Here is a 27,414-nt window from a genome sequence, read left to right as displayed (position 1 = left end):
TCAGAATCAGAATCAGAAATACTTTATTAGAAATACTTTATTGATCCCCGAAGGGAAATTATTTATGTTACAGGTGCTCCTTGCAAGAGGGGAAAGATACGTGAAAATATAAGAAATTTAAACAATAGTATTAACAAATATATAGATAAATAAACAGGAATTATTAACAAACATAAATGTAAATAAATATATATATATATATATATATATATATATATACATATATATATATATATATATATATATATATATATATATATATATATATATATATATATATATATTGTAAACATGACATATAAACATGTCATTGACTTAAAGTTCCTTTTTATAAATCCAACAGCATTAGCACTCTTTGACAAAAGAAACTCGCCTCCGCTAAGATGTGTCTTAAGTGCTTCAGAAGGTTTCTTGTGTGTAACTGCTGCATATGTCAAGTAACCTCTGGTTCATTTGCCTCATTGGACTAAAAACAGGTTATTCATAGATTAACTTAGGTCATCAGTGAAGAGATCATTTACAAATTAGGTTCCACATTCAGAAAACGATAGCAATGCCACCCCATACACTTTCAGTGAGCGGGAATACTCGCCTTGACAGACTAACCTTGAAACAATGAACTTTGGATTTGTACTGGGGAACAGCGTAGCGACAGATTTAGTTACTTATTCACACCATCAAGGTAAAAGTAAGAAATGCATTCAAATATATTCTATTTAATTCCCATGCATGCTGTGCAGAATAATCATAATCATAATCATAATCCCCACAGCTCCTCTGCCAAGTCACTCCACCTCTCTTCTTTTGCCACGCAGGAACTAGCTGGGCCTGGGCCAGGTGCAAGACGAGCGGGGGGAGGAGGTTGCTGAGCGTCCTCCGTGACTGAGCCTTCATTGAGAACTATTTGTTATTGTTACTGTATATACCACTTGGTCTCGTTTAGGCTGTAACTTTAGGTGAAAAATTTGTAGAATGCTAACGATAGATGATGTTATACTTTGTTTTGATATTTTGTTGGTTTGAAGTTGTTATTAAGTCACCAAATCCAACGTCTTCCAAACGTCTCATGTCAGTGTCATCTATCATGTCAAAACCTGTTTACAAATCGTCATGATGTTATCTTCCATACAACGTGAAAGCCTACCATTGTTAGACATTTAAAATATTGCCAACCCAATTTTCAACCAAAATTGTAAGTCTTTCCCAGGTACTACTGATATCCAATGCCAGGTGGGATAATCTAACAAATGTTGTTACTGTGTGGTGACTTCTCAACAGATGGTACCTATGTGTCACTCAAAGCATCTACACCTGTAATTATGCTTAACTTTATGCCTAGTTAACATTGGAAAGGGTGAGTTGTATAAAAATTCTAACCCTGTACAGCTGTCATGGACAAGGAAATTAGCTATGGGACCAAAACTGCTTTTGTACCAGGATGTAAACATGTTTATTTCTTCTGTAAAGTTGAGTATTTTCACACGGGTCTCTGTAGGGATTGACTAACTTCTAGAGCCAGCCTCAACTGGAGGTTGCTGCTTGGTATAAATACAAGTCCAAGTAATGTATGGCAACTAATGTGATGGAAGTTCATGTCTTGTATGTATAACATCATTAATTTTCATATACCTGCTGTCCATTTTCCTGGCAAAGACAAGACGAGAGTAAGAACATCTGAACCTGGGATTTTATATTCATGAGATGGGTATCACATTGACACAGTCTTCTACCATCTCAAACAGGGCGTGATGTGGGCCAGTACGTCGGGCCACCTCACTGGCCGTCTCCCCGCTGCTGCTGCGGAGCTCCGGCTTCAGGTGTCGCTGAGAGAGGAGGAGCTCTAACGTGTGAGGAGAGTCTGTTCTGAAGGGGGTGGTGTTGGAAGCGGCCAGGTGTAGTGGCGTGAGCCCACCGTTGGTCTGGGCGTTCAGTTCGGCTCCATGTTGCAGGAGAAAACTCGCCACGGCAACGCGGCTCCATCGGCAGGCACTGTGAAGGGGCGTCCAGCCGTCAATGGTCCGAGGGTTAACCTTAGACCTGGCAGCGATCAAAGCGGAAACCACATCAACGTGGCCATTGTACGCTGCACGATGCAGTGGTGTGTATCCGTCCTCATCACAGCAGTTCACCAGCAATGGGTCAGCAGTCAACAACCTGTGGATGGTTGAAACCTGGGAGGAAATTAAGACATACAGAGGGTTAGAAAACTACAAACTAATCATATATGTGTTTTACTTGATTTAATAATCAGAATACAATTCCAATTCCAAAAACAAATTGGGACAGGGCAACAGATGACTGGGAGAGTTGTGAAATGCTAAGAAAAAACCAGTTTGGAACATTGCGCAGGTAAACTGGTGAATTCCTAACACATGACAGCAGGCCTAGGTGATGTGGCCAAAAATGATATGATAAACATTTTTGATATGGGTCGATATTGATGATTATTGGTAATTTAATGACCTTTTCTTAATTATGACCAGGATGAAAAAAGGTTTAATTTAACCACTTTATTTTATTATTTTTTATTTTGAACACATTAATCATCCAAGCACACAGGTTATCATTTTAATGTTAACAATGAAAAAATGTACACAAATAAACATACATTAAGATTAAAAATGATCTCATGTTGAAAAAGCAAAGCAAAATCGAGTTGAAGATAAATTCACCTAACATTAGTAAGATGCAATAACTAAATAATTTCTTGCACTCAGTCAATAAAATGTTACAAAATGTTTGCAATGTAAAAGCGTTTTTCTAATGTAGCAATTGTGCTAGATTAATCTTTGCATCAAAATAAGACTTAAAATAAGGTTCCTCTGCTGCTGAATTTAAGACATCTTCCATGGATATGTATCCACTGCATATATCTTTTTTGACAGCGGGCATGGTACTGTGACGTGCTGCAGCATCACTGCTATAAATTTCTAAAAGTATATAAAGTTGATGCTGGACAAGGACACCAACACCAACAGGAATGCCCATCTGTGGTTGGAGCAATGAGGAAAGTTTTTTCTTGGGCTGCTACGACAGGGCGACATAACAGCTTTTCAAAAGTGAAGGCTGCTGTTATGTTAGGAAGCACTTGATTTGATATGCAGCGGATTTTATGAGTGGAGCACACATTTCAAATGTTAATATTTTAGTTGATCATGTTCATTTCATTGCAGCAAGCCAAAATCACGATGGTGATTAATATTTGATTAATTGTGCAGCCCTGACGTAAACTGTAACATTACTTACAAAATCAAATTCAACTTTGAGGTAGAGTGACCTTGCATCAATAAGATGCATTAGATAAACATTAAAGACATTTCTGAACTTAGTAAATTAAATGTTTGCAGTGTTTTGTAAATGTAGAAAATCTGAGTAAACTCTGAGGTAAATAAACCTAACATCTGTATGATGTGACAAATATAAAAACCTCTTAAACTCAGTAAACAAAATTAAATCAAATGTAAACTAATGTAACTTAGGAAATTATATTTAACTTCATGTGGCCCAACATCAAGATGTACAGTACTAAAAACATTAAAAGAAAATGACTTCTCAGAGCAGTACACAAACATGTTATAACTCTCGGGAACTTCACAATTATTCACGGCTTCATTTCAAATTGTGAGCAATGAAGACAGGTTCGTTCACCGTCTCTGGTTTAACGCTGCACTGTCAGATGGAATGCTGGTGGTCTGGATGCACAAATATTTCATTGCAAGTTGGCTCTCTCTTTTGAAGTTGTACTCATGTAGCCTCCACCACTCCAGGGGTTCAGACTCCCTGTCTGCATCAGGACATATCAGGTAGCTTCCCAGCTTGCTATCTACTTTCTACCTTTCGGTGAGAGGCGAGGCATCTCCATTGAGGGTTTGCTTTTTGAAGAAACTACCCAGAGATTTTCTTTGCTTCTTTATAACCAGTGGCAGAGGTGGTGCAGCAGCAGCAGCAGCAGCACCACCACCACCACCACCACCTCTGCACCTGCTCCCTCTGTTCCAAATGAAGCCTCTGTCTGGGATTGGCTGTAGTCATCATCCATCATTTCAGACAATGCCATTGTTTCAATGGCTTCTTCCTTGTCTGGTTTGATGTACAGAGCCTTGAATCTTGGACAGACGCAACGAGCAGATCATCAGTGACTCCAGAAAGGGAATCTGTGAATCCCGGTAGAAAACACAGAGCTTCATCCATAGACTAAATGACATGAATGTTTTGCCACATTGGCACCAGGGGCCCATTGCACAAAAGTAGGATTCAGACATCCAGGATAAATGACTGAGCTGGGTTCAACGAATCCAAAACAAGAGCGTTCAGGCTTAATTGGTTGCACAATGACCAAGCCAGGATGAGCAGACACGGATTCATCAAGCCAGGTGAAACCAATCCTGGATCAGTGTGCGCACGCGGCTTCCTCAAATAGACCCCGCCATCGATCACAGATTCACCGATTCACCATGGCAACAAGAGTGGCGTACTTTTCCCCGTCGGAGGCAGAAATCCTCATGGAGGCTTACAAAGAGGTAAAGGATCAAATCATAAAGAAAAGCAACACCGCCACAGTAATAAAACAACGAGAGAAAGTGTGGCAAAGTATTGCAGACCGTCTGAATGCGTAAGTAGTGCACAAATACACACTCACTGCTCTGCTGAAACCATCAATTAAAATCCAAATAGTTAATTAACATCTCCGAAAACATAGTTGTACTCTGATTATGAATCAGTTGAAATTGTAAGTGAAATTGACTGCAGATGTGAGTGAAATTGTGTAAATGTAACTCCATCAGACTGTATAACTCTTTGATAAATAGATGAGCTCACTGACTTAATTGAATTTCCCTTTGGGATAAATAAAGTTCCTCTTATCTTATCTTACCTTATCTTATGTTTGTTCCTCATGCTCCTCTGCTGTTTAATTATATGTATGCAATTGTGTGTGTGTGTGTGTGTTTGTGTGTGTGCATGCATGTGTGTTTGCTGATTGATCATAAGAATATATATATATATATATATATATATATATATATATATATATATATATATATATATATAATTAATGTTCAGGTGGACATGACGTTTTGATATTGTCGATTAATGAACACTGTGCATTGCTTGTGATGTGCATTGATTGGTTTAACAGTCTTCATCTTATAATTTCAGATGGTCTGCAATGCTGACTATCTGATCAGCAATGTTGTGGCAAAGTGGCCCGGATCAGTCCATGACTCCCGAGTCTTTCGGACCTCTGGAATCTATCAGCACCTATCACAAGGTGAGCCACACAACCTCTGTTAATAGCCACTTTTTACATCATGGCTGTGTCAAGAATGTCACTCTATTTATGAGGTTGTGATGATGAGATTTTGTATTAACAGGTGAATTCTCTGGTGTGTTGCTGGGGGCCTTTTCTCCTCACACCATACACAGACCCTCAGGAAGCACAGCAGGCCTATAATCATGCCCATGCCGGGACAAGGGCCAGGATCGAAATGACCTTTGGCCTCCTGAAGGCACGCTTTCACTGTCTTCACCACTTAAGGGTCAGCCCTTTGAGGGCATGTGACATCACTGTGGCCTGCTTGAGGAAGGAGAGGGCCCCCATCACACATGGACTGGGACAATCCTGCCATCTTCCCTGATGACGACAGTGGTCTGCTGGTCAGGGACCAGTATGTGTTAAATTATTTTAGTTAACATGCATGCTTTAAATTTCAGTTAAATATGTCCTACAGTGGCAGAGACGCATGCTGTGAATTTCAGTTAAATATGTCCTGCAGTGGCAGAGGAATTTGTGTTTTTGTTTTTTTTTTTAAATTCAATTTAAACTGATTTGGCATCTTATGTTGTTTGTGCTGTATACTGTGTGTATACAAGCTTGCAGGGAGGCTACTGCATCCATTCATTTGTCTGTTCATTTGTTGGGTATGGATTTGTCCTGCATTTATTTCAGTGTGCAGACATGCGGGGTGTATCATATACAGACCTTTGAATGTGTATTTATTCTTGTGTTGTATAATATGCTTTGATTCTGTGCTTTCTATCTTGTAGAGTCACTGTGTGACTTCAGTTTTGAAAGGAGCTGATGGTTTACTTGCTTTGATTTATCCTTATCCAATAAAGGAACATCATGTTACTCTTTGATGTGTATTTATGTTTATATGGGATGTGTATTTTATATATAGTCTATGGGAAACTGTAAATTATCTAATGATTGCAAAATCATCTAAAATCATCATTTATCTAAAATGATTACAATTAATGATCACAAATGTTTAAATAATGACAGTGGGTCTGGTTCAATGTGCTAACAATGTGCAGTGGGCAGTGGAATAACTATTGGTTTCCATTTGTGGTGACTGCTGACTGAGATAAGGGATGAGATTAAATAGATCCTGGAACTTAGCCTGGTCTGGAGCAGGCTAGCTCCACAGAATAAATCTCCATGGTAACTTATGTCCACTATCCCGCTTTTGTGCAACCGGATCACGGTTAAGTTGAGCCAGGATAACCAAGATATCCCGGCTTAATCCCTTATCCTAGTTTTGTGCAATAGGCCCCAGATGTTGAGTCTTTCTGTCTGAAGCCAGGACTTCAGCAATGGTGTTTTGTTATTCCAGCACTCTTGCTATCATCTTCTGGTGTGAGCCCCATCTGGTCGGTGACTCAGTGACAAGCTGATGTTTGGGGGGATCGAGCTGTTCCTGAGCTGTGGCCAGATCGCTCTCTTTTTCCCATGAATGTAAAAATACTGCCACCACTTTTTACACACACCAACAGCTCTTCCTACAAAACTGTTCTTCCCTCCCGCACCTGAGAAAAGAAAGAGAAGATCAATAATGAACACAACTATAAACCTATACAGCAAGGTAATACTATGAATCATGCAACAAAAATGCACAGTAATTCTGAAATACTTGCTGCTTTACAAAATAATGTTGTATTGAAAAGCAATATATGATGTACCTGGGTGAAACCTTGCACTAAAAATCAATTAATATTCATTTCCATTTCATGAGTGGTTCTTTTTTTTCATTGAAATGTGTGTTTTTGTGTGTAATGAGTGTACAGACTTGCAAATTTGTGGTGCCACTATTACTCTGCTTAACATTATTACTGCTGCTAACACAACTCTGAGAAACTATGTGGGGATTACTATGAAACAGTTAAATACTAATGCTACTCACCAGTAGCTGAATGCAAGCAGTGGCCAAAACGTTGCAGCCGAGTCCAGTCATTAAGTGAGATGGCTTTAACTATATTCTCTCCGCTGCTAGTGGTGATTCACACCTGGTTGTTGACTCCAATAGACCAGTCATCAGTCAAGCCTTGAACCATTGACTCCCCATGTGATCCTCTGGAAAACATGCTGTTTCCACCCATTTACTCTTCAGAGCCCAGCTGCCGTCCATGAAATAAATGGTCAAGCTAATATAGGGCTCACATGTTTGTGTTAGGGTGGCTGTAGCTCAGGAGGTAGAGTTGTTTATTCCATAATGGGAAGATTGGTGGCTCAATCCCCAGCTCCTGCATGTTGAAGTATCCTTTCAAGTATCTTCGGAAGTATCCTTGGGCATTTATACTACTGAATTAAGTTGGACTGACACAACGTTTAAAATGAGCTGTGGCTTGAAGAGTCCACATTTCAAATTGATTTTGGAAATCATGGATGTTGTTTCTTCAGAGCTAAAGAGGAAAAGGACCATTCAGATTGTTACCAGCACAAAGTTCAAATGCCAGCATCTATGATTGTATGGGTAAGGGTTACTTTAAAAGTAAGTAAGTACTTTACTGCATTACTTTTTTTTAAAGTAACCAATTACTTTACTGTGTTACTCACTGAGTAAAGTAACTCAAGTACATTTAAAGTACTTCCAACGTTACTCCCTGAGAAAAGTAACTCAAGCACTTTTAAAGTACTTTTGAGTATTCTACATTTCCTATTGGGCAATGGACCACAGGGCGCTCAGCCTACATTTTTTGTCTCCAAAATTAAAGTTATGGACCACTTGCCCTTCACTGAGATCCAATTCTCCCATCACAGCCGTCACTTTGACCAGTAGAAACACAGAACGATCTGCTGCCGTAGACAACTGTATGACAACAACACCCCAGCGTTTTTAATATTTCCTCTAGGGATGTTACCACACAGAGTAAAAGGGGCAAATGATGGTGTGAAACAGCAGAGGCACAGTTTACTGTCATTAGCATCAAGCTCCCAGAGGCTCCCAGCTTCATTTGAAACAGACTACATTATAGACGGTCCGTTATTTATTAATCCCTCTGTGTGTTTATATATTTACTTTTTATCCGCTCCTGTTGTCTTTATAAAGTTAACATATCGCGCCGTCATTTCAAACTCAACACTTGTTTCAAATTAAAAGCCCCTTATAACCTCAGCTGAGAGAATCCCACCATTTTCTAAATAGGCTTTTATTCTGAAACATTTGTAGGAACTTGGTTGTGGAGGATACAGTAGCTTGAATGTTTACGTACGGCACTTCAAATGTAGCTCCTGCCATCTGCTGACGCTTTAAGGTGACTACAGCAACATTTAGGCTGGCACATGAACAGACACACTGACGACCGGGGATAATTGGTAAGTACCATCGTGTAGTGTCTCATGTCTGTCGGCCAAGTCACGGCACGATTTTATGACTCCACAATCGTGTAATGTGACATAGTGACTTTCAGAATGGGCAGAAAAGTCATGTAGTGTGTACCAGGCATAATGCAAGTCCTGAGTCTGAAATATGTCTGTCAGCGAGTCCTCCTCCACCTATTTAGACTCCACCATAGACTGATAGGTTTAACGTTATTTCCGTTATTAGAACCAAAAGACAGTCATTGCTGTTTCGGAGCTGAAGGACCAGCGTTCTAAAAGTAACGGAAGTAACTGATGGCTTGTTTGAAAATGTACTCAAGTATTTGATTACTCAAACAGCAAACTAACACGTTAGGTTACTCGTTACTGCAAAAAGTAATCAAAGTACTCTAACGCGTTACTTTGAAATGAGCATGATTACTGATTGCCAGAGTGACTCGCTGAGTAAATTCAAATTTGCTCTCACGAGAACTCTGGATTTCCAGGGTAAATAAAGACAGCAGCTTGGATTTTCTGTTGTGGCTTTGGGAAAGGAAGAGTTGTGATATTTATTGATCTTCTGCACAGCCTAAGCCTCATCCTGAAAACTTTGAAATGTAACCTGTGGATTTTTCTATCCACTAGTGGTACTTTAGAGAAACTGTTTGATGAGCAGGCCCCAGGACTGTTTATATCTTGTGCTCCACAGCTGATCAGCAGTGTTGGCTTAAGCTGCTTTCACTGCATTTGCATTCAGCATGCAAAACAGTACATGCCACTTCTACCGCATTTCAGCATTATAGAGAACAATACCGACTAATGAACACTTATTTCACAACGGGGGCTCATTATTGCTGAATCCAAATTAAAAAGGTACTCTACCTCGTCTGCCAGCATGCAGGGCATTTTAGTACCCTGGATCCCAGATTACCCATCATGCAACTCAATAGCATCTATCATTACATCTTCACTTGTTGTTAGTCCATGTTTTTCAGACTTTAAATTCCCAGTTTGCAGGTCACAGTTTCTGCATTTGCCTTTGAGCCTAAGCTGAAATGATTCTCTCAGACTTGACAAAGATCCAGAACCACACTTAATAAAGGCGCTGTATGTAAGAATGTGGCCCAAACGGTTACTGCATTCAAATTCAAAATACTGTGTCCGCCCCCCCTCCCCTACAGATTCAAGGTTGCTGGACAGCGGCACGCCGGAGACTGATTTGTTTGCCCACGGGCGGCTGCCGTGGCAGGGCCGTGTCACCACGTTCGTGATCTTCGGTTTTCCAGCGGACCATTTGAGCAAGTCCAGCTTCTCTGCTGCTAATGCCCCTGCAGGGATACAGCTGAGGAGACTGCTAATGCTATGTACTGGGACACTGCTAATGCTGCTTGCCGTGCTGCTGTAGCTCAGTCGTAACTGTAACTGATGCTGAGACTCTACTGACTGCGTGACTGGTAGACGGCAGTGGGTGGCGCAACAGGCCAAAACACAAATTCAAAACATAAACATGATTTGCGGACCGTAAAATATATTTTTAAAAGGCGAATATTCTGGCCGTACTATTGTTGTCGGTGAGATCAGTCTGTTATATGAACATTATTCCTTAGTCTCTGTGACATATTAGCTTTAGATTTCTTACATATAGCTCCTTTAAGCAATATCACAGAAGAGGGAGTGATGTTGTACTGTATATCGTCATGGCTGTGATTCGGTCATAGGCATGAGGCTGCTTAAACAGCAATGCTGAGTAAGGAAATGTTAACAAAAGGTGATGAAATAAATTATTTAAGTATGTTATGTAGCTCCGCGAAAAAAAAACAAAAAACAAAAAAAAAAAACAGTTCTGTTGCCAGGCAACGCAGCACACACGCCAGGCACTCACAAGCTACTTTGTATTTATATTGATCTGCAACTGTGTAATTTCGTCCAGTTCGGCTGATGAAACGTTGGCAAACCTGGATGTTGGCATGGCCGCATTCAGCTTCCACTCTCCCTCATCCTCATCAGTACCTCATCAGATATATATACTCAGTATATATACTGTATAGCTATAGTGTCAGTTTGCGTCAATGTAGCGAGTGTGACAGTTGGTTAATTAACGGTTGTATATTTATAACACCTGTGAGCGGAGTGATTTTACTGTTACATGTCCCAGTGATGTTGTACTCTGTATCTGCACTCACAGAATGCCTCTCGTCCAATCAAATTACTTGGTCGAAACTAATATATGCAGTATACTAGTATAATGCACATTATACAACTGTTTTCACTGTTGCAAAGAGATACATTACCATCTTTTGTGCAATTAATTTGTTCAATTCATGTTTTGTGTTTTGAAAATAGATATGTGGCAACAGAGCTATTGTGTGCATAATTAAATGTGATTAAATTAGGTTGGGGCAGATTTTTTCTTCCCTTAAGTGAAGCACTGTTTGATAACCCACATGGTGCATAGTGTTTTCCGTGGCCTTAATGCCTTTGAGACTTTTCAGGGTTCATTTAATGTGTTCCCTCTTATTCAACTGTTCCCTCTGTGCCATGTATTGCCTTGTGGGGTGCAGTGTCATGCAGCTTTTCCATTCTTCAGCCTAATGAATGCATTTACTTATAACTTGTCACAGCCTGGCTAAAGGGAGGGACAAAGAGGAAAGGACAAGCATGACTTTTGACTTAATATTTATTTAACGAAAATGTAAATCTAACCAATGCACAATAAAGTATCAGTAACTTCAGTAGTGCGTGTTATTTGAGTGTTAGATGAAGTGTAATGAACAAAGAAAATAAACACAAAAGAGAACAACCTAAACCAAGCAACAAACCATATGCCCAGGGTGAGAAAGAAAGACTGACTGACTCCAGCGGCTTATAGCTGAGGAGCAGCAGCACACCTGAAGTGAGTTAATCAGTGATGCCCCTCCTGTTTCGCTCCCTAAGGCCCTGACACACCAAGCCGATGGTCGGCCGTCGACCAAAGTTGGGCTATCGGTGAGCGTCTGACGCCCTGGATTATGCGCTGTGTCCCACACCGTCAGCACTTCAGCGTCGGCGGCTTTTCGCCCAAATGCATGTTGAATCGACGGCGGAGCTTGTCGGTGAGAGAGATCATTCTGATTGGCTGTTAAGGTTTTATTTCCTCGCCCCTGTAGCGAGTGAATCTGCCTGTAGTGAAACCGGGGCTAACCGGTGCTTCCTCCTCAGGCTCCACTTCACTCAGCTGTCTGACAGATCCGCTGCTTCTTCCCTCTTTAACCGGAATAACAAACCTGAGCTAGCTGGCTCCTCCATGACCGGAGGGAAGCACAGCCAGTTAGCCTCCACTAGTCTCTGAGCTAGCACCGGCTCTCGGTTTGGATCCAACCGGAACACCAAGCCCTGGTTTGTTAATCAGGTTAAAGTGGGAAGAAGCAGCGGGTTTATTGGGCAGCTAAAGTGGAGCCTGCGGAGGAAACACCAGGACCGTCTGGATGTAATAGTCCATAGAGGTGCTGCGTTGCTTGGCTGCACAGATAGGAAACCCCTCGGCTGACAGGATGTACCACTCTCTCACTCCGCTCTCTCTGGCGCATGCGCAGAACGTATGTGCTACTTGGCCGTCGGATGTAGTCCGTCTAGTGTGTTCAAATGCAACACAGGGCGACGTGAGGCGACGTAGATGACGCAACAGTTGGCTTTCGTTGCCGCTAGTTCTTTGATGACGGTTTGGTGTGTCCAGACCTTTAAAGGGAAAGGACAGCCCAAGTAGGAAGGTAAGACGGCTGTCACACCCCCTCCATAAGAGCAGCACTGCACCCTGCAGCCTAGAAAATGTTCAGAATTAACAAAGTTATGTCATAATTCACAGAGGAACAAGAAAACCTTTGAAGGATTGGTTGCACAGAAATCTTAAGGCATCAGCAACAAGATTAGCAGTGCCTGTAATATGGCATATGTCCAATAGAGTTGAACTTTCTGGAAAAATAGCTGACAGGTCTAACTACCCCATTTACATCTGGTTGCATCAAAACAGCACCAGCACCATCATTTCTGGCATCAACTTGAAGTTGGAATGGTTCTCCTAACTTAGGAACAGCAAGCACCGGTGCAGCGTACAACAATGTCTTAACCTTGTCAAAGGCAGTCTGTCTTTGAGGGGACCACATGAACTTGACCCCAGACTTGAGTAAGTTTGTAAGTGGCACCACAACAGAAGAAAAAGCAGCACAAAAACTGCAGTAATAGCCAATCATACCAAGAAAGCGTATTAATTCTTTTTTGGTGGAAGGGGTTGACTAAGACTCAATGGCTAAAACTTTAGCATCCACTAGCTGCACTTCGCCTTGCCCCACCACTTTTCCCATATATGTCACAGTGGCTCTGGCAAACTCACATTTAGCTAGGTTGACAGTTAACTGTGCCCAAACCAGTCTCACAAACAGTGCCTTTATTCTGTTGAGGTGCTCTTCCCACGTGTCACTGTAGATAACAATATCATCTAAGTATACTGTACAACCCTGTAAACTGGACACAACTTTATTCATGAGTCTCTAGAACGTTACGGGTGCATTACACAACCCCAATGGCATCACCGTGTAACTATGGAGACCAGATGGAGTGATGAACGAGCAAATCTCTTGTGCTCGCTTCGAAAGGGGAACTTGCCAGTACTATTTCAAGAGATCAAACTTGCTTACAAACTTTGCAGCCCTAACTTGATCTACACAATCTTCCATCCCAGGTATCGGGTTGGAATCAGCAAACAAGGAGAAGCCCAAGCAGAGGAAGATGGCTCTGCCAATCCATTATCCAGCATGTACTTAACTTCACTCTAATATTTCTTGTTTTTCAGGAGACATTCGATAGAAACGCTGCTTAATGTGCTGAGTATCACCAATATCAAAATGCTGAGACTCATCCAAATGACCAAACAATGTGTGCATGTTACCCAAAGCCTCTGAGTTTTTTAGGCGAGGTTGCAACACTCCATAGTTCAGAACACCCTCTTCCTCCTCCGAAACTGCCACACCCAGAGAAGGATCTGGGTCTACAGCAACAAGAAATGAGGAATCACCACCTGACACAGACTCATTTGTATCAGAAACAAGAACATGATATGGTTTCAGTAAATTTACATAACATATTTTGGTCGCCTTTCTTTACTCAGGCATAGAAACCAAGTAGTTGAGCTCTGATACTTGACACAAGACAAGGACCAAAATATTTTGCTTGAAAGGGTGACTCAACTACTGGCAACAACACCAGAACTTGATCACCTGTGCCATATTTATGTTGTTCAACCTTGCGATCATACAGTCGCTTCATATTTCCCTGAGCAAGTTTCCAGTTTTCTTTAGCCGGTTCATCTGCCTCATAAAGCCTTTGCTTAAACCCATTCACATAGTCTATCAGATTTTGCTCAGGTTTAAGGGACTTCCATTTATCGTGTACAATGGCCAGCGGGCCACACACTTTGTGCCCGAAGACAAGGTCATTGGGGCTGAAACCAGTACTTTCTTGCACAATCTCCCTAGCCGTCAATAAAAGCCAAGGCAGCCCCTCCTCCCAGTCAGCTTTTAGCTCAGTACAATAAGCACATATCAGAGTTTTCAACTGCTGATGAAATCACTCAAGTGCACCTTGACTCTGAGGATGATAAACTTAAGACTTGTGATGTTTAACCTGGAGCTGTTTAAGAACCTGCTCAAACAGTCAAGGTGTAAAGTTGGAACCCTGGTCACCCGGAATTACTTTGGGAACCACAAATACAGACATGAACTGAATGAGAGCCTTAACCACAGATCTGGCAGAGATACGCAGAGGATATGCAGATGAATATCTAGTGGTTTGTTTTCCCGTCAGTTGACAGATATGACAGGTCTTAATGTATGTGGAAATGTCCCTCTTTAACTGTAGCCAAAAAAAACAGTGCAACTCAATAGCATCTATCATTAGATCTTCACTCACTGGTGTATGCCCATGTTTGTGAGACTTTAAATTCCCAGTTTGCAGGTCATGGTTAGTGCATTTGCCTCTGAGCCTAAGCGGAAACTGAATTCTCAGACTTGACAAAGATCCAGAACCACACAGCACATTTTACAACTGTTTTCACAGGCTGAGTTGAAGTAGCCACGACTAGTAAACTCATCTTTATGTCCAAAATCATCAAAGTGCTAATCTAAAAGCTGGGAGAGGATGAAACAATTAAAGGTTAAAAGAACATCTCCACCACATGCTACTATTTGATTGTGGGCTGACAGAGATTCAGAGTCAGTTCTGTCGCCTCACATGCTCCCTGGACTCCATTTAATCAGACGCTGAAACCCCTATGAGTATGTTAGATATTAGTGGCTCACTAGACAGACACAATGAGTAAAAACTATAATTAAAGGACTTCCTTGATTAAGAGGAAAAACATACTGTACCTAATTAGTGATTTGAAGTCATCAGTGGGTTTAAATTAATCTAAATGTCACCACACCTGAAATCATCACAAAGCACAGACTGACACAAAACAGCAAAAAACTAAACAGACATCACACAAACAAGACTACTCTAGTGCTTATCACACACTTAGTGCTTGTGGCAAAGAGATACATTACCTTCTTTTTTTTTATCCCTGTGCAATTAATTTGTTCGATTCATGTTTTGTGTTTTGAAAATGGTTACATGGCAACAGAGCTATTGTGTGCATAAATAAATGTGATTAAATTAGGTTAGGGCAGATTTTTATTTCCCTTAAGTGAAGCATTGTTTGATTACCCACATGGTGCATAGTGTTTTCCGTAGCCTTAATGCCTTTGAGAGGTTTCAGGGTTCATTTAATGTGTTCCCTCTTATTCAACTGTTCCCTCTGTGCCATGTATTGCCTTGTGGGGTGCAGTGTCACGCAGCTTTTCCATTCTTCAGCCTAATTAATGCATTTATTTACAACTAAATGTTGACTTTGCTGCAAGGGACAGTGGTATACTCTGCATACAATAGTGTTTTATTTCTGACTAGTTCCGCTTGAACAAAAGGTTTAATCTTTATTTTAATTTAATGGGACAACTTTATCTTCTTTGGAAGTTTTTCCTGAGAGGTTTACAAATATTGGCATAATATTCCTGTTGTGTAAAGATGTAATACAGGACTGCTGCTGTGCATAAACACTCAACTCAAAATTCTTAGTATGAATTAAAAATAAAAAATAAAACAACAAACAGTAGGTTTTTCAACCTTTCAACCTCTATCTCTTTCAACCTTATTATCAGAGAGCAAGAAACATTTGCAACTTATTGATGATTTCCATATTTTTGACGAAGAAATAAATTAGCAGCCAAACTGTGTTTTAGTGCTTTTCGCTATATCAAATTTTAAAAAGTCGTAGTTTTGACTCTTCAATACAAGGAAATGCCTTCAAAAGGAATATCAAAACCCTGGCTGAGAGAAGGCAAAAGAAAAGGTCTAACAAATAATATCACTCGTGTTCTGTTCAACCATTTTAATGTGTTTATAAATTTCAAAATTTTCTTAACAAACACAACCATGAAAGTAAACCCGGCAAATCAAAACCCTGCACAGACCACTTGGGGAAACCTCTTCTTCTTTTTAACTACCTGGCTCCTACTTCTACATTATTATCGCATTATGTCCTACATCATTTTTCAATCAAAACTCAAACCTATCTCAGCTTCTTGCTGTTTGATATTATTCTATCTTTGTGTTTTTTTGACTGTTGGTCTGACAAAAATAAATAATTAAAAAAGAAAAGAGGAGACATTAGAACATGTCACACTGGGCTATGAGAAATTCTGAGTTTTATCATCCAGCGTTGTGTTGAACGTGCTAGTTCTTGTAATCACATTAGCGCAAGATAGACACAAAATGTGTGCTTTCGACTTGTGGCTCATTGCTAAAATTTTTCTCTTTGCAGAGAGCAACACTTTATAAATACTACTCTGACATAAATACTTCACTGTAAGAAGTCCACTTAATGAAGCAACACTGCGTACTTTATTCCTTATCAGCATTCACAGCAGCCAGCCTCTCACAGGCATATTTATTAGACTAAAATTGCACTTTATTAAACATAATAAATTGATAATATAAAAAAGCCGGCACACATACAACATCCATCTTAGTGACAGTATTTAATAATTGCATGCTGTTTACACACTCTGGTCATAACACAGAAAGGTGTGAGGACAGCAGTGGGAGAGTTACAGGAAATCCTTTATTGGTGAGTTCACTCATTCAATTAGGGCTAAGCAAGATATTAATAATATATCAATACTGTAATATGAGGCTCGATGTTGTCTGAGATTTTTGCCTCTCCACACTGAGTCATTCTATCTACACCACTTATTATTTATCAGAAATCTTATTGTGTAAATATTTTGTGAAAGTACCAATACACAACCCTGCAATATTGTTACAATATGTATATAGAAGTATTTAGTAAAAAAAAAAAAAGAAGTTTTATTTAATACTGATATTGTCACTGCAAATGTTTTGCGCATTATGAACTGCAAAATACAAAAATGGAGACCCCAGACTTTTAAGTCACTGAAGACAAGCAGCAAGCATGAATAGGAAAGAATTTCACTTACACAAAACTTAAACAATTAGTGTCCTCACTTACTGAGTGTTGTTTAATGGAAAGGTGATGTTACACAGTTGTAAACACGCCCCTGTCTCACCGTGTTGCGGGCATCAAATTCAGAATTAGTGTGTATTTAGAAAAAACAATGAAGTTAGTCCTTACATTAAATATCTTGTGGACTGCATTTATTGAATACAGGTCAAAAAGGATCTGCAAGTCACTGCTTTCTGTTTTTATTCACTTTTTACACAGCGTCCCAACTTTTTTGTATTTGGAATTGTATTCCAATTATTATAACAGCTCATTGCACCCGATTTACCAAAGGAAACCACACTATCTACACTACGAAGATTTGCCACTGTAACAGATCAGCATTCACTCACATCTGCTGGGCTGAATTAAGCTGGGCACACATTGCACATTGTTAGCCCATTTTTTAAAAATGTTTTTTTAATCTTAACTCCCACTGCATAAAGATTAGTTAGCAAGTCAGCACCAACAAACTAGCTGGGTATCGACCACACCGTACGATTGACTGAATGAGACTTTGGGGAATTGACTGGGCTCTGCAAAAACTGCACGTCAGCCTAACGATGGCCGACAAAAATTTCTGACATGCCAGAAATATGTCTGAATGTCCAGCACCAGTAGAAAGCAGCTGATCAGGCTATAACTGGCCCTCTCCTCCTCCTGTACACTGCATGGCAAACAACGCCAACAAAGCTGAAATTTGGTCCGACTCTAAAATTAGTTGTGCAGCTCAAAACTGAGGTCAGACACAGGCTAAAATCGAACAGTATATGCTTTCCATTTTTTGTTTTGTTTTTTAATTGACTGGTATTTTCTGCAGTTACATCAGTATTACTGGTGTTTAAAATATTTGTTATATTCAGATTATATGCTGGATTAGGTAGCTTCTGGGCTATAGGGATAGGATCGTAAAATCAGAAGAGTAGTCTTGACACATAGAGAGAGAGAGGGAGTCTTTACATGTTCAGCAGCAGGCTGAAAATATTTGTGTGATCTTTCACGCACAAATATTCCACATAGTTCTTTGACAACAAAAATGCCATGGCACTACAAGGTGAGAGGCCTAATTGCAGTAACCACTTACTCTGTTTTAGTGATCACTAATTGCATTCATGTGAGGTGACCTCCCAAGATAAAAAATAAATGTTCCTCTCAATTAAGATCAGCTTCCTCCACACAGCTCAGAGGTTAGTGCTGTCAGAGGGTCCTGTATTCATACAGCAGCAGTCCTGACTGTGGCCATGTGTGTAAATATGTGTTTCCTCCCAGTCCAGAGAGAATGCACCCCTGCATCAGATTTGTTATAGTGATGGACAAATGCACATTCAACTTTAACACATGCCCAGTCAGAGGTGAATGTCACAGTTTAAGTAAAGGTTTTAACAAGAAAAACTAGGAGAAGAGAGAGACGGCAGAGCCATAGTGCTGATGATGAGGAGGAGGAAGATGACAGGGAGCTGGTGTTCTGACAAATAGAGCTTCCACTCAGAACGACCTACCAACACAAACTGCATATTTGCAGTGTGTTTAAGAGGCATGGAAAAAAAAAAAAAATACAGAGGAGGATACATCCATAATTGTTACCTCACTTAGAGGTAAGAACATTTTGTAAGAACACAGGAACAACAGAGGTGTGAGTGCTGCTGGCACCAGTGTAACTACTGAAAAAGTCAAACCCTGGAGATGCAGCATGACTAGAGCAGGGTATTAACCCTGATTTCGTACAAATATGTCTAAAGCACCAAGTTTGGAAATCATCATCAACCAAAGTCAGCATTTAATGTCTGGTCAGAATCTAAATTCTGTTAACTTATTCTTTCATCAGATAATCCCTGATTTTTTTTAGACTTGTCTAGACTAACTTTACTGCGACACAGTGCTTATTCAGCTACTTGTGTTTAGACAAAATAACATTTGAGAGTCTGGCTTCTTCTGTTCAATGAAAAAGATTAGGTAGAATGAGACGTGCATAATTTTCAAAATGTTTTGATATCAGCACTACTCTAATAAATTCAAATGATACCCACCCTTAACGTTACCAGTCTATTGACGGAAACAAAAACGAGAAGTCTCCAGCCCTGCAATTGAGGATTCTTTCTTATTAATCATTTGTTTCATAAAATTGCTTAATAGATGAAAAATGGAGAGACAACTTTGCTTATTCTCATTCTGCATGTTAGATTCCACTGCCTTGACTCTCATCGTGCTGGGTTTAAAACTTTTTTTGCAACACTATACAACAAGCCCTGGATGCAAGGCACTCTACCGGTTTTCACCATACGGCAAAGTCTTTGTTCAATCACCAGTTTTTGTGGAATGTGCACTTTCTGTGCTGGCCAGAGTACATGACAGCTAGCTAGCAGACAGTCCTGAGTCCTCTGCTGTGAGCACTTGGCCAGAAACAAAACATTTTTGGTTCTGCTTTCTTGATCTGCATAACATTAATGCAAGAAATAATGATAAAATAAAATTTAAAAAAATGTATAGATGTTACCAATTATTTTGAGATTTTACAATGTAACATCAGGAAAAAAACATTAATAAAATCTTACTTCCCACGTCTTAGCATTTTTAAGACTTTTAAGAGATGGATTTAAGACATTTTAATACCAATTAAGGTAATTACCAATTAAGGCCTTACTTTTACATGAATTAATTAAATGCCTTTTCAGATTTTTGAAGGATCCATGCGAACCCTAGGTCAGCAATGCCCCTGCAAATCCTACGAGAAAACCAATTGTCACATGTTCTTGTAACAAAACAAATAGTTTGGGTGAGCAACGAGGACAGAGGCAATTAAAAGTTGACTAAACTCTGTAAAATGAAGCAAACTTCAAGTAAAGCTGTTTGACTGAATCCAAATGTCTGGACACATACAGACTTAATGGGAGTGTTCCCAGGAAGTCCGGGAGTGCTTAGGGTTGTCTAAATCCACAATTCAACCAGTCCACAGTTCACTTGGGGTGCAGATTTCAGCAGACATCACTGATTTAATAACCCACAATTCATTGCAATAAGGACGTGACAAGTTTTTTTTCAACTGCCTAAAAAAACAACAACATATGACTATGTTGTGTAAAATAGTTACTGATAGTTAGGCCTATTAAAATGCTACTTGGATTGTGTAGGCCAGATGTAATATTCATCCACATCATGATACAGAAATATGTACAAGTACAGGCTGTACAGGAAATGAAAATGCTTTTTATTATTGCATTCCATCAGGCTGTGCAGTGTAATAGGCTAAAACATAAAAGAAGGTCCTCTAATGAAAGTCATACTCAATTTATTGAGTTATGTTCCTGTCCTTATTTACCAACAGGTAGACCAGCAGGTGCACGGAGTAAGTTGCCATAGTAACTGATTCAGGGTTTCGCTGAGCTGGCTTTCTGAAACGGAAAACTCAGAGTTTCCCTCATCTCAGGCTCAACATACTCAGAGTTTTCACTAATCCTGCTTTCTGAAATAGGGCCCTGGTCTGACTTGGTCCAATCATTCATCTCACCCAAATCATATTCATAATTGGCATAACAGTCATAGTGTGTCTACCTGCCTTTCGGTATTTAAAGTGCATTGGACAGTATGAGGACTTTTGGGAAGCAACGCGTCTCCCCATACATGCTAGATGGACTGCTGTGGTCATGAAATGTAATGCTCAATCTTTTCGAGAATTACAAATATTTCCTTCTTTTATTTCCATACATATATTCACTGAAGGACAGATATTGACGATGAGGTCAAACAGACCTGAAAGATGGGACTACTTACATATAATGAGCTGCATGTGTTGTTCCTGTAGCAGTAATCTCAATCTACTCATGCCCATTTATTCTCTGTTTACCACTAGTGGGAGTAAAGTCAACACACGTAAAGTCTGAGTTCAAAGGGTGGTGCCAGAACAAAAGATCACTTACGCGATTGTTTTCCGCTGCCCACAGAAGGAGCACCTTTGGTTGGTCTTTGAGACTTTCTTCTTTTTCTAGATACCACTCCTCACTGCGGTCCCCCTCCTCCTCGTCCCCCTCTTCCTCCTCATCTTTGCTTCCAGTCCAAAGGCTGCTGGCCCCTCGGGGGATCAAGTGTCCATGTGAATTAAGAAGCTCAAGCTGGTTGAAATCTTCAGGAAACTCCATCACTTGCTGTTTTTGTCAGAATCCTAGCCATAGGAAAAATAAAACAGAATTAGACAGACATAATAGCCTCACTAACTGAGAAGAAATGAAAATCAGAGATGGAGATGGAGATGGTATGACAGAATGTTGAAAACAACATTTTAGAGGAATGTTAATGTTTGATACTTTTACTTGTAGTAACCTTGGATTCCTTGATTTCAATGTATTATTTGATTTTTTCTGTCAAGTGTCTTGTGACAGTCAAGGCATTTTAAACTTTCACACTGCCCCTGAAAAGCTGAACTGCCTTAAGATTTCTTCAGTTGTCATTTGTTACTTAGATTCTGAATATAGTCAGAATAGTCTCCTCTTAAATTCTAGCGTTAAACTTGAATTACTGCCCCTGAGTTGTACACATCCGCACACCAGTCAAGTTTCTCCATGTCTGTGAAAACATGGATTCTTCACATCCACTGATCCCCTGACAACACAGAAGATCCATACAATCAGCACAGTTTTAAGGTGGGCACCAAAGATGGGTGTCACCAATTCAGTATTTGACCAAATATTTACCCTTGTGTTGAGTAATGGCCAGAAAAATGTTTTATGCAGAACATTATGATGTCACAGTGAAGTTGACCTTTAACCTTTTGGATATAAAATTTCATCACTTCATTATTATTTCCTCTTAGACATTTGTTTTTTGTCATAATTAGCATGTGAATTCTTGAGTTATGGCCAAAAACATATTTTTTGTGAGGTCACAGTGATCTTGACCTTGGACCACAAAATTCAAATCAGTTTATTCTTCAGGCCAAGAGGCCGTTTTTGCCAAATTTGAAGAAATTGCCTCAAGCTGTTCTTGAAATATTGCGTTCACGAGAATACGATAGATGCATGGTCACATGGCCCTTGACCTCTGACCACTAAAGACTAATCAGTTTAGTGTCGAGTCCAAGTGGTCATTTGTGCCAAATCTGAAGAAAGTAAGCTTCCCTCCAAATAACAAACAAATAACCAAACTTGGCTTTTTTCCTCTGCCTGCACATCTGTTGTTACTGTATGACTAATTTTTTTGTGTGTTATCGTGTTAGAAAATTGTCAAGCTGAAACGAATAGTCGCTAAATTAACATTGTTGACACCCCCCACCCCACTCACCTTGTCTGTGCCGGCGAGTACCGCACCATCTCCACGGACTATCACATCCAGACGGTCCCGGTGTTTCTTCCGCAGGCTCCGCTTCACTCAGCTTCACTCAGCTGCCCAATATACCCGCTGCTTCTTCCCACATTAACCTGAATAACAAACCAGGGCTCGGTGCTCCGGTTGGATCCAAACGGAGAGCTGGGGCTAACGTTACCTGGGAAGCTAGCGGAGGCTAACTGGCTGTGTTAGCAGCTGAGTGAAGTGGAGCATGAGGAGGAAGCACCAGTTAGCCCCGCTTTCACTAGAGGCAGATTCACTCGCCACACGGACGAGGAAATAAAACCTAAACAGCCAACTTAGTTTAGCAGTTAGCAATGTCTTTCACTCACTCTCGGTCTCTGCTGTGTTTAGCTATTTTCCTGCTTTCCTGTTAGTGTTAGCACTACTCGGCTGCCACGCTAACGCTCCAACTCCAACTGAGCCGGGAGCCGGGCTCACGGTCTCACGGAGAAGAGTTGGAACGTTAACATGGCAGTCCATTAGTACTGACGTCCCCATGCTTCTCCGCCAGGCTGAGCTCGCCGGAGCCGAGAAGCGTGGGGATGTTAGCGTTAGCACTAGTCGGCAGCCATGCTAACGTTCCAGGAGCCTGCTTCTCGGCTCCGGCGAGCTCTAGCGTGGGGACGTTAGTGTTAGCACTAGTCAGCTGCCATAATAACGTTCCGGGAGCCTGCTTAAGCATGGGGACATTAGCGTTAGCACTAGTTGGCTGCCATGCTAACGTTCCAACTCTTCTCCGGGCTCACGGAGAAGAGAGGAATGTTAGTGTTAGCTCCCAGAGTTAGCACTGGAGCTACTACGGCTACTGGAGTAGCTTGCAGCTATGGAGCGCTTCTACCAGCTCTTCTAGTCACTGAGCCTCACCTCCATTTCAGCAAATATATTACATTTATTACAGGTACCATCATCATTGAAGTAGGCAAGGGAATAGCTAAACACAGCCGCCAGGCTGCCCGCCGGGCTACATTTTACAATGCTAATTGCAAATGTTAGCTAGGCTGCCAGGCTACTCACCTAACACAACCGAAACGCCTGACCCATTGCTGGGACCGAGCCGCTAATAACTCAAGCTCTGGACATTAACCCATGCTATGATTGTAACATTAAATTTTCATTCACATGAACGTACATGAACGCGCAGCCGGACCGGCTTGTAAACAATGGGCTGGAGATCAACACAGAGAGAGGGTGTGTGAGGTCATGCTATACTCCAGATGAAATTACACCTCTAGTTCTTCACATAGCAATTTTTTAATTCCTTCAATCTAGAAATGATGAATTTCAATTATTGCACCTTTAAAGTTTTCTGTTGTTGTTGTTGTTGTTTTTTCTTCTCTTTCTGCTTCTTCTCTCCGTTTTATATGATTGTGAATAGAAACAAGTGATAATGTTGCCTTAGGTGTTGAGAAATTGTGATGGACATTTTGTAATACGTTCTGACATGTTATAGACCACATGATAAAAGAGGAACATAACGACATAACAGCTGTATTAAAATCAAATATAATAAAATAATAATTAAGATTATTAGAAAATTAAAATATCTATTAGCTGCAGCCATAAAATGCAACCCTGGAATCTTGCTCTGACTTTTATTTCCTATTTTGTCTGGTAACGTTACGAACAAACAAACAATTGTTGATTATTAGTCACAAGAAACGCATTGTCTTATATTTTTTCCATTTAAATACATGAAATTACATCAACTAAAAAAAAGTAGTAGTACTTAGTAAAAAAAAAAAAAGCAGTATGCTACGATAGAGTTCAACAGCAACACACACTGAAGTCTCCAATGTTACACCAAAGTTAAATAACCTTATGATATAAATAGCCGTAATTACCTTCAGGCAGACGTTAACTGTTGATGTAGAATAGTAAAGTAGTAACGTTAGTAATAGTTTTAGCTAACCGAGCTGTGTACCTAATGAACTGGGAACTGTGTATAAAGTACTGTAGCCATGCACGAGCACATAAACATACAACAACCTTTTCTTGCATTTAACGAATTTAGCCGCTGTAGTTACCGTTAAACACACAGGATTGTTCATTCAGTTGTTCTGTGCTCGAACTAATAGGACCGGTGAAGCTAGCGTTTTCTGTTCATGTTACCATTAGCCTCCGTACACCGTGTATATGTTAGACAGTTACTTTACATGTAACTATTGAATCTAACATTTATAGTGTCACAACAACAGATACTCTTTGTATTCAAGACAGTTAAATGCTAAAAGGAATAAAAGCTACAACGCTTCAAGTCTCACCTTCCTGATGTGCGAGTTCAAAACAAACCACAGGTCTTCTTCTCCTTTTGTAATTCCGGCAGCCTGCATGCTTTGCCGCACACTGCCGCCTCTCACAGGTCGGGATTATATTGCAGATCAAAGAGGTGGTATTTCGGTCCTGTGGTAGGGAGGGATTCAAGGACAGATTTCATGCTCTTTGACTGATTGACGGTGGATTATTCAGGCTCTACATTGTCACTGTGACCAGGTGTGATGATTCAGAATAAAGCCTCACACATTTAAACACACATTTAAATGGTTGTATTTAGTATTTGTTTTACTGCAGATTTTTTAAGAAAACAGGCGGGTTTGGAGGGCATGTTTTCTTTGAAAATCACCAAAATTACATCGTTTATCGTTGCCAGAAACTGTAAAAACAAAAATGGTTATTGTTGGATTTCAAATTTCCAAATGTCTGGACACATCATGTGTGACAACTACTTCTGTAGTGACATTTCATCAAAATCACTTTATTCTAAGTCTAATTTAAAATTTAGCCCAAAGTGTTTATAGTAATTAACCAGCATGGATGACAAGAGTGAAAAACCAGGGTTTTTTTCAACTCCAGGATTTTATCTTCAACTTTAAATTTTTATCTGTCAAACATCAAAGGGGAAGTTTTAAAAATCTAACAACTAATTTATGGCGGAGGGAGGGTCATGCATTTTCTGCCAGTCACTCAGGGAGGCTCAAGGAAAAATATTTGTAGCTTCAGGGAGGGCTGAAAACAACAACAACAAAAGCGAAACAAAGTCACACCCCAGCCACCCCCCTCCTCTGACAGGTAAATTTTCAATTCATACTACATACAAACAACATACACAATTAAAATTAAGAAAAAAGAAAAAAAAAGACAACAATACACAATAAAACAGTGATGTACAGAAAATATAAGAGTTGCACACAAGTGTACAGGCATGATCGCCAGTGACTCCACATCTTAGATGTGAACCTGACTGAGCTGAGTGCTGGGTTAATTAAGCATGAAATAAAACAATTTAATGAGTTAGATACTCTACATTATGAATCTATACATCAGATTCTGTATCACTGCAGCACAGGTAGGGACCCCAACACTAGCAAACATATGACTTGCACTGCAGCTTCTTGGACCTTTAAGCAGCAACCTCATACGATCATTGTAAGCCACAGTGAGTCTCTGCATGCTGCTTTTCTTGTACCGACACCACAGGCGGGCAGTATAAAGACAGTAAAAGGGCAGTATAAAGTGATGTACAGAATGCCTTAAACAAAGAGCAGTCCCTTACATATTTCTCTTGATAATAGATTTATACTGAGGTGCACCAGTGATTGCTCTCTCTTCCATGTTGCTCTTTAGCGCCCTTCTCAGCTGCCTCAGAAAGCCAGTGTCAAACCTGCTCCTCACTGGGATATGTTTTGTCAAAAGTATTTGTTACCTACCGTGACTTCAAAAACTGTGTCCAAAAACCATCCAGCTGCTCCTGACCTGTCACCCTACAAGCCACAGTCGACTGTAGTGAAGACACATAGGTTATGTAGTTCTTTACCAAATTATCCTTCAAGAACACTGGCCATAACTTCTCAGGGTTGCTCACACCTTGTTCTTCAGCTTTAGTTTTGGTACTCCAGTCCTACTTCTACCTTTTGTTTCCATCTATCAGTTCATCTATCTGAACTTAACAAATCATAAGAGATGCTTGGCAGAAAATTGTGTTGCAAGGGAAGATAGAGTCGGCCATATCAGATGGCCATGTCCTATCTTGTATTGTTAGTGAAAGTGAAAAATAATTTGTGGATCCACACTGTGATTTAGATCCACTCCAAAATATTATGGGTTCTAACATGGCCCATACACCCTTCCACCAAGTTTCATGAAAACCAGGCCAGGAGTTTTTCCACAATTCTGCTGACAGACGGAAAAACAAACCCAACATATTCTCACTCCCATCTCATCACATGTCGATGCTTGTTCAGTGGACTTTTGACGTCTACATGTGACGCGCTTGGTATCCTGGGTGCATCTGTTGTTGATGCTGTTCGACACTGTGTCAATTTGTGCCTGTTACATGTATGTGTCTTTTCAAAATACACTCCCATCTCTGTGGTCTGTGGTTGACCTTTAAATTGGATTAAGTTACTAACTTAAATCACTGACAGGAAGAGTTATATGCATGATATGACATTTATGACATGAAATATGAAGAAGCAGCAGGTATCACAGGCGGAGCTGAAGGTGAGTCATTTTAGCACATAAAACCTGCTGTAGGCCTATCTGGCTCAGTTTTAAAGCTACAGTGAAGACACATGTATCATTGTGGCGGCAGTAGCTCAGTCCATAGGGACTTGGTTTGGAACCAGAGGGTCATCTGTTCAAGTCCCCGTCTGGTAGCTGGAGAGGTGCCAGTTCACCTCCTGGGCACTGACGAGGTGCCCTTGCGCAAGGAACCCCCAGCCACTCGGAGCGCTTGTCATGGGCAGCCCCACTCTGACATCTCTCCACTTAGTGCATGTATAGGTCCTGTTTGTGCATGTGTGTGTTCGGACCTGTGTGTAATTGACAAACAGAGTGAAAAAATTGAATTTCCCCTCAAGGATTAATAAAATTTAAAATAAAAATAAAAAATTAAATCATATCAAACTAGAGAACTTGAGGCATCCATTGATAC

The 27,414-nt window shown here is 40.3% G+C and overlaps 1 protein-coding gene across 1 annotated transcript; it reads right to left on the bottom strand.

Annotated features, from left to right (window-relative positions):
• On the bottom strand, positions 1-24,819 carry ankrd49 (ankyrin repeat domain 49). Its single transcript, XM_033623356.2, has 3 exons — positions 24,746-24,819; positions 21,080-21,321; positions 1-2,171 (listed from the first exon to the last, which is right to left on the bottom strand). The coding sequence occupies exons 2-3, from the start codon at positions 21,296-21,298 to the stop codon at positions 1,695-1,697; spliced, it is 696 nt and encodes a 231-aa protein (XP_033479247.2). The 5' UTR covers positions 21,299-21,321; positions 24,746-24,819; the 3' UTR covers positions 1-1,694.
• Positions 24,820-27,414: the final 2,595 nt, after the last annotated feature.

The sequence above is a fragment of the Epinephelus lanceolatus genome, chromosome 3, assembly GCF_041903045.1.
Source record: "Epinephelus lanceolatus isolate andai-2023 chromosome 3, ASM4190304v1, whole genome shotgun sequence".
In the NCBI taxonomy this organism is placed as follows: Eukaryota; Metazoa; Chordata; class Actinopteri; order Perciformes; family Serranidae; genus Epinephelus; species Epinephelus lanceolatus.
This window is presented reverse-complemented; position numbering and strand designations above follow the sequence as displayed.

Coding starts and splice junctions, on each gene's coding strand:
- ankrd49 (XM_033623356.2), bottom strand. CDS start 21,298: ATGGAGTTTCCTGAAGATTTCAACCAGCTTGAGCTTCTTAATTCACAT. Junction 2,172..21,079: donor GGGCAGCGGAAAACAATCGC/GTAAGTGATCTT, acceptor ATTTCCTCCCAG/GTTTCAACCATCCACAGGTT.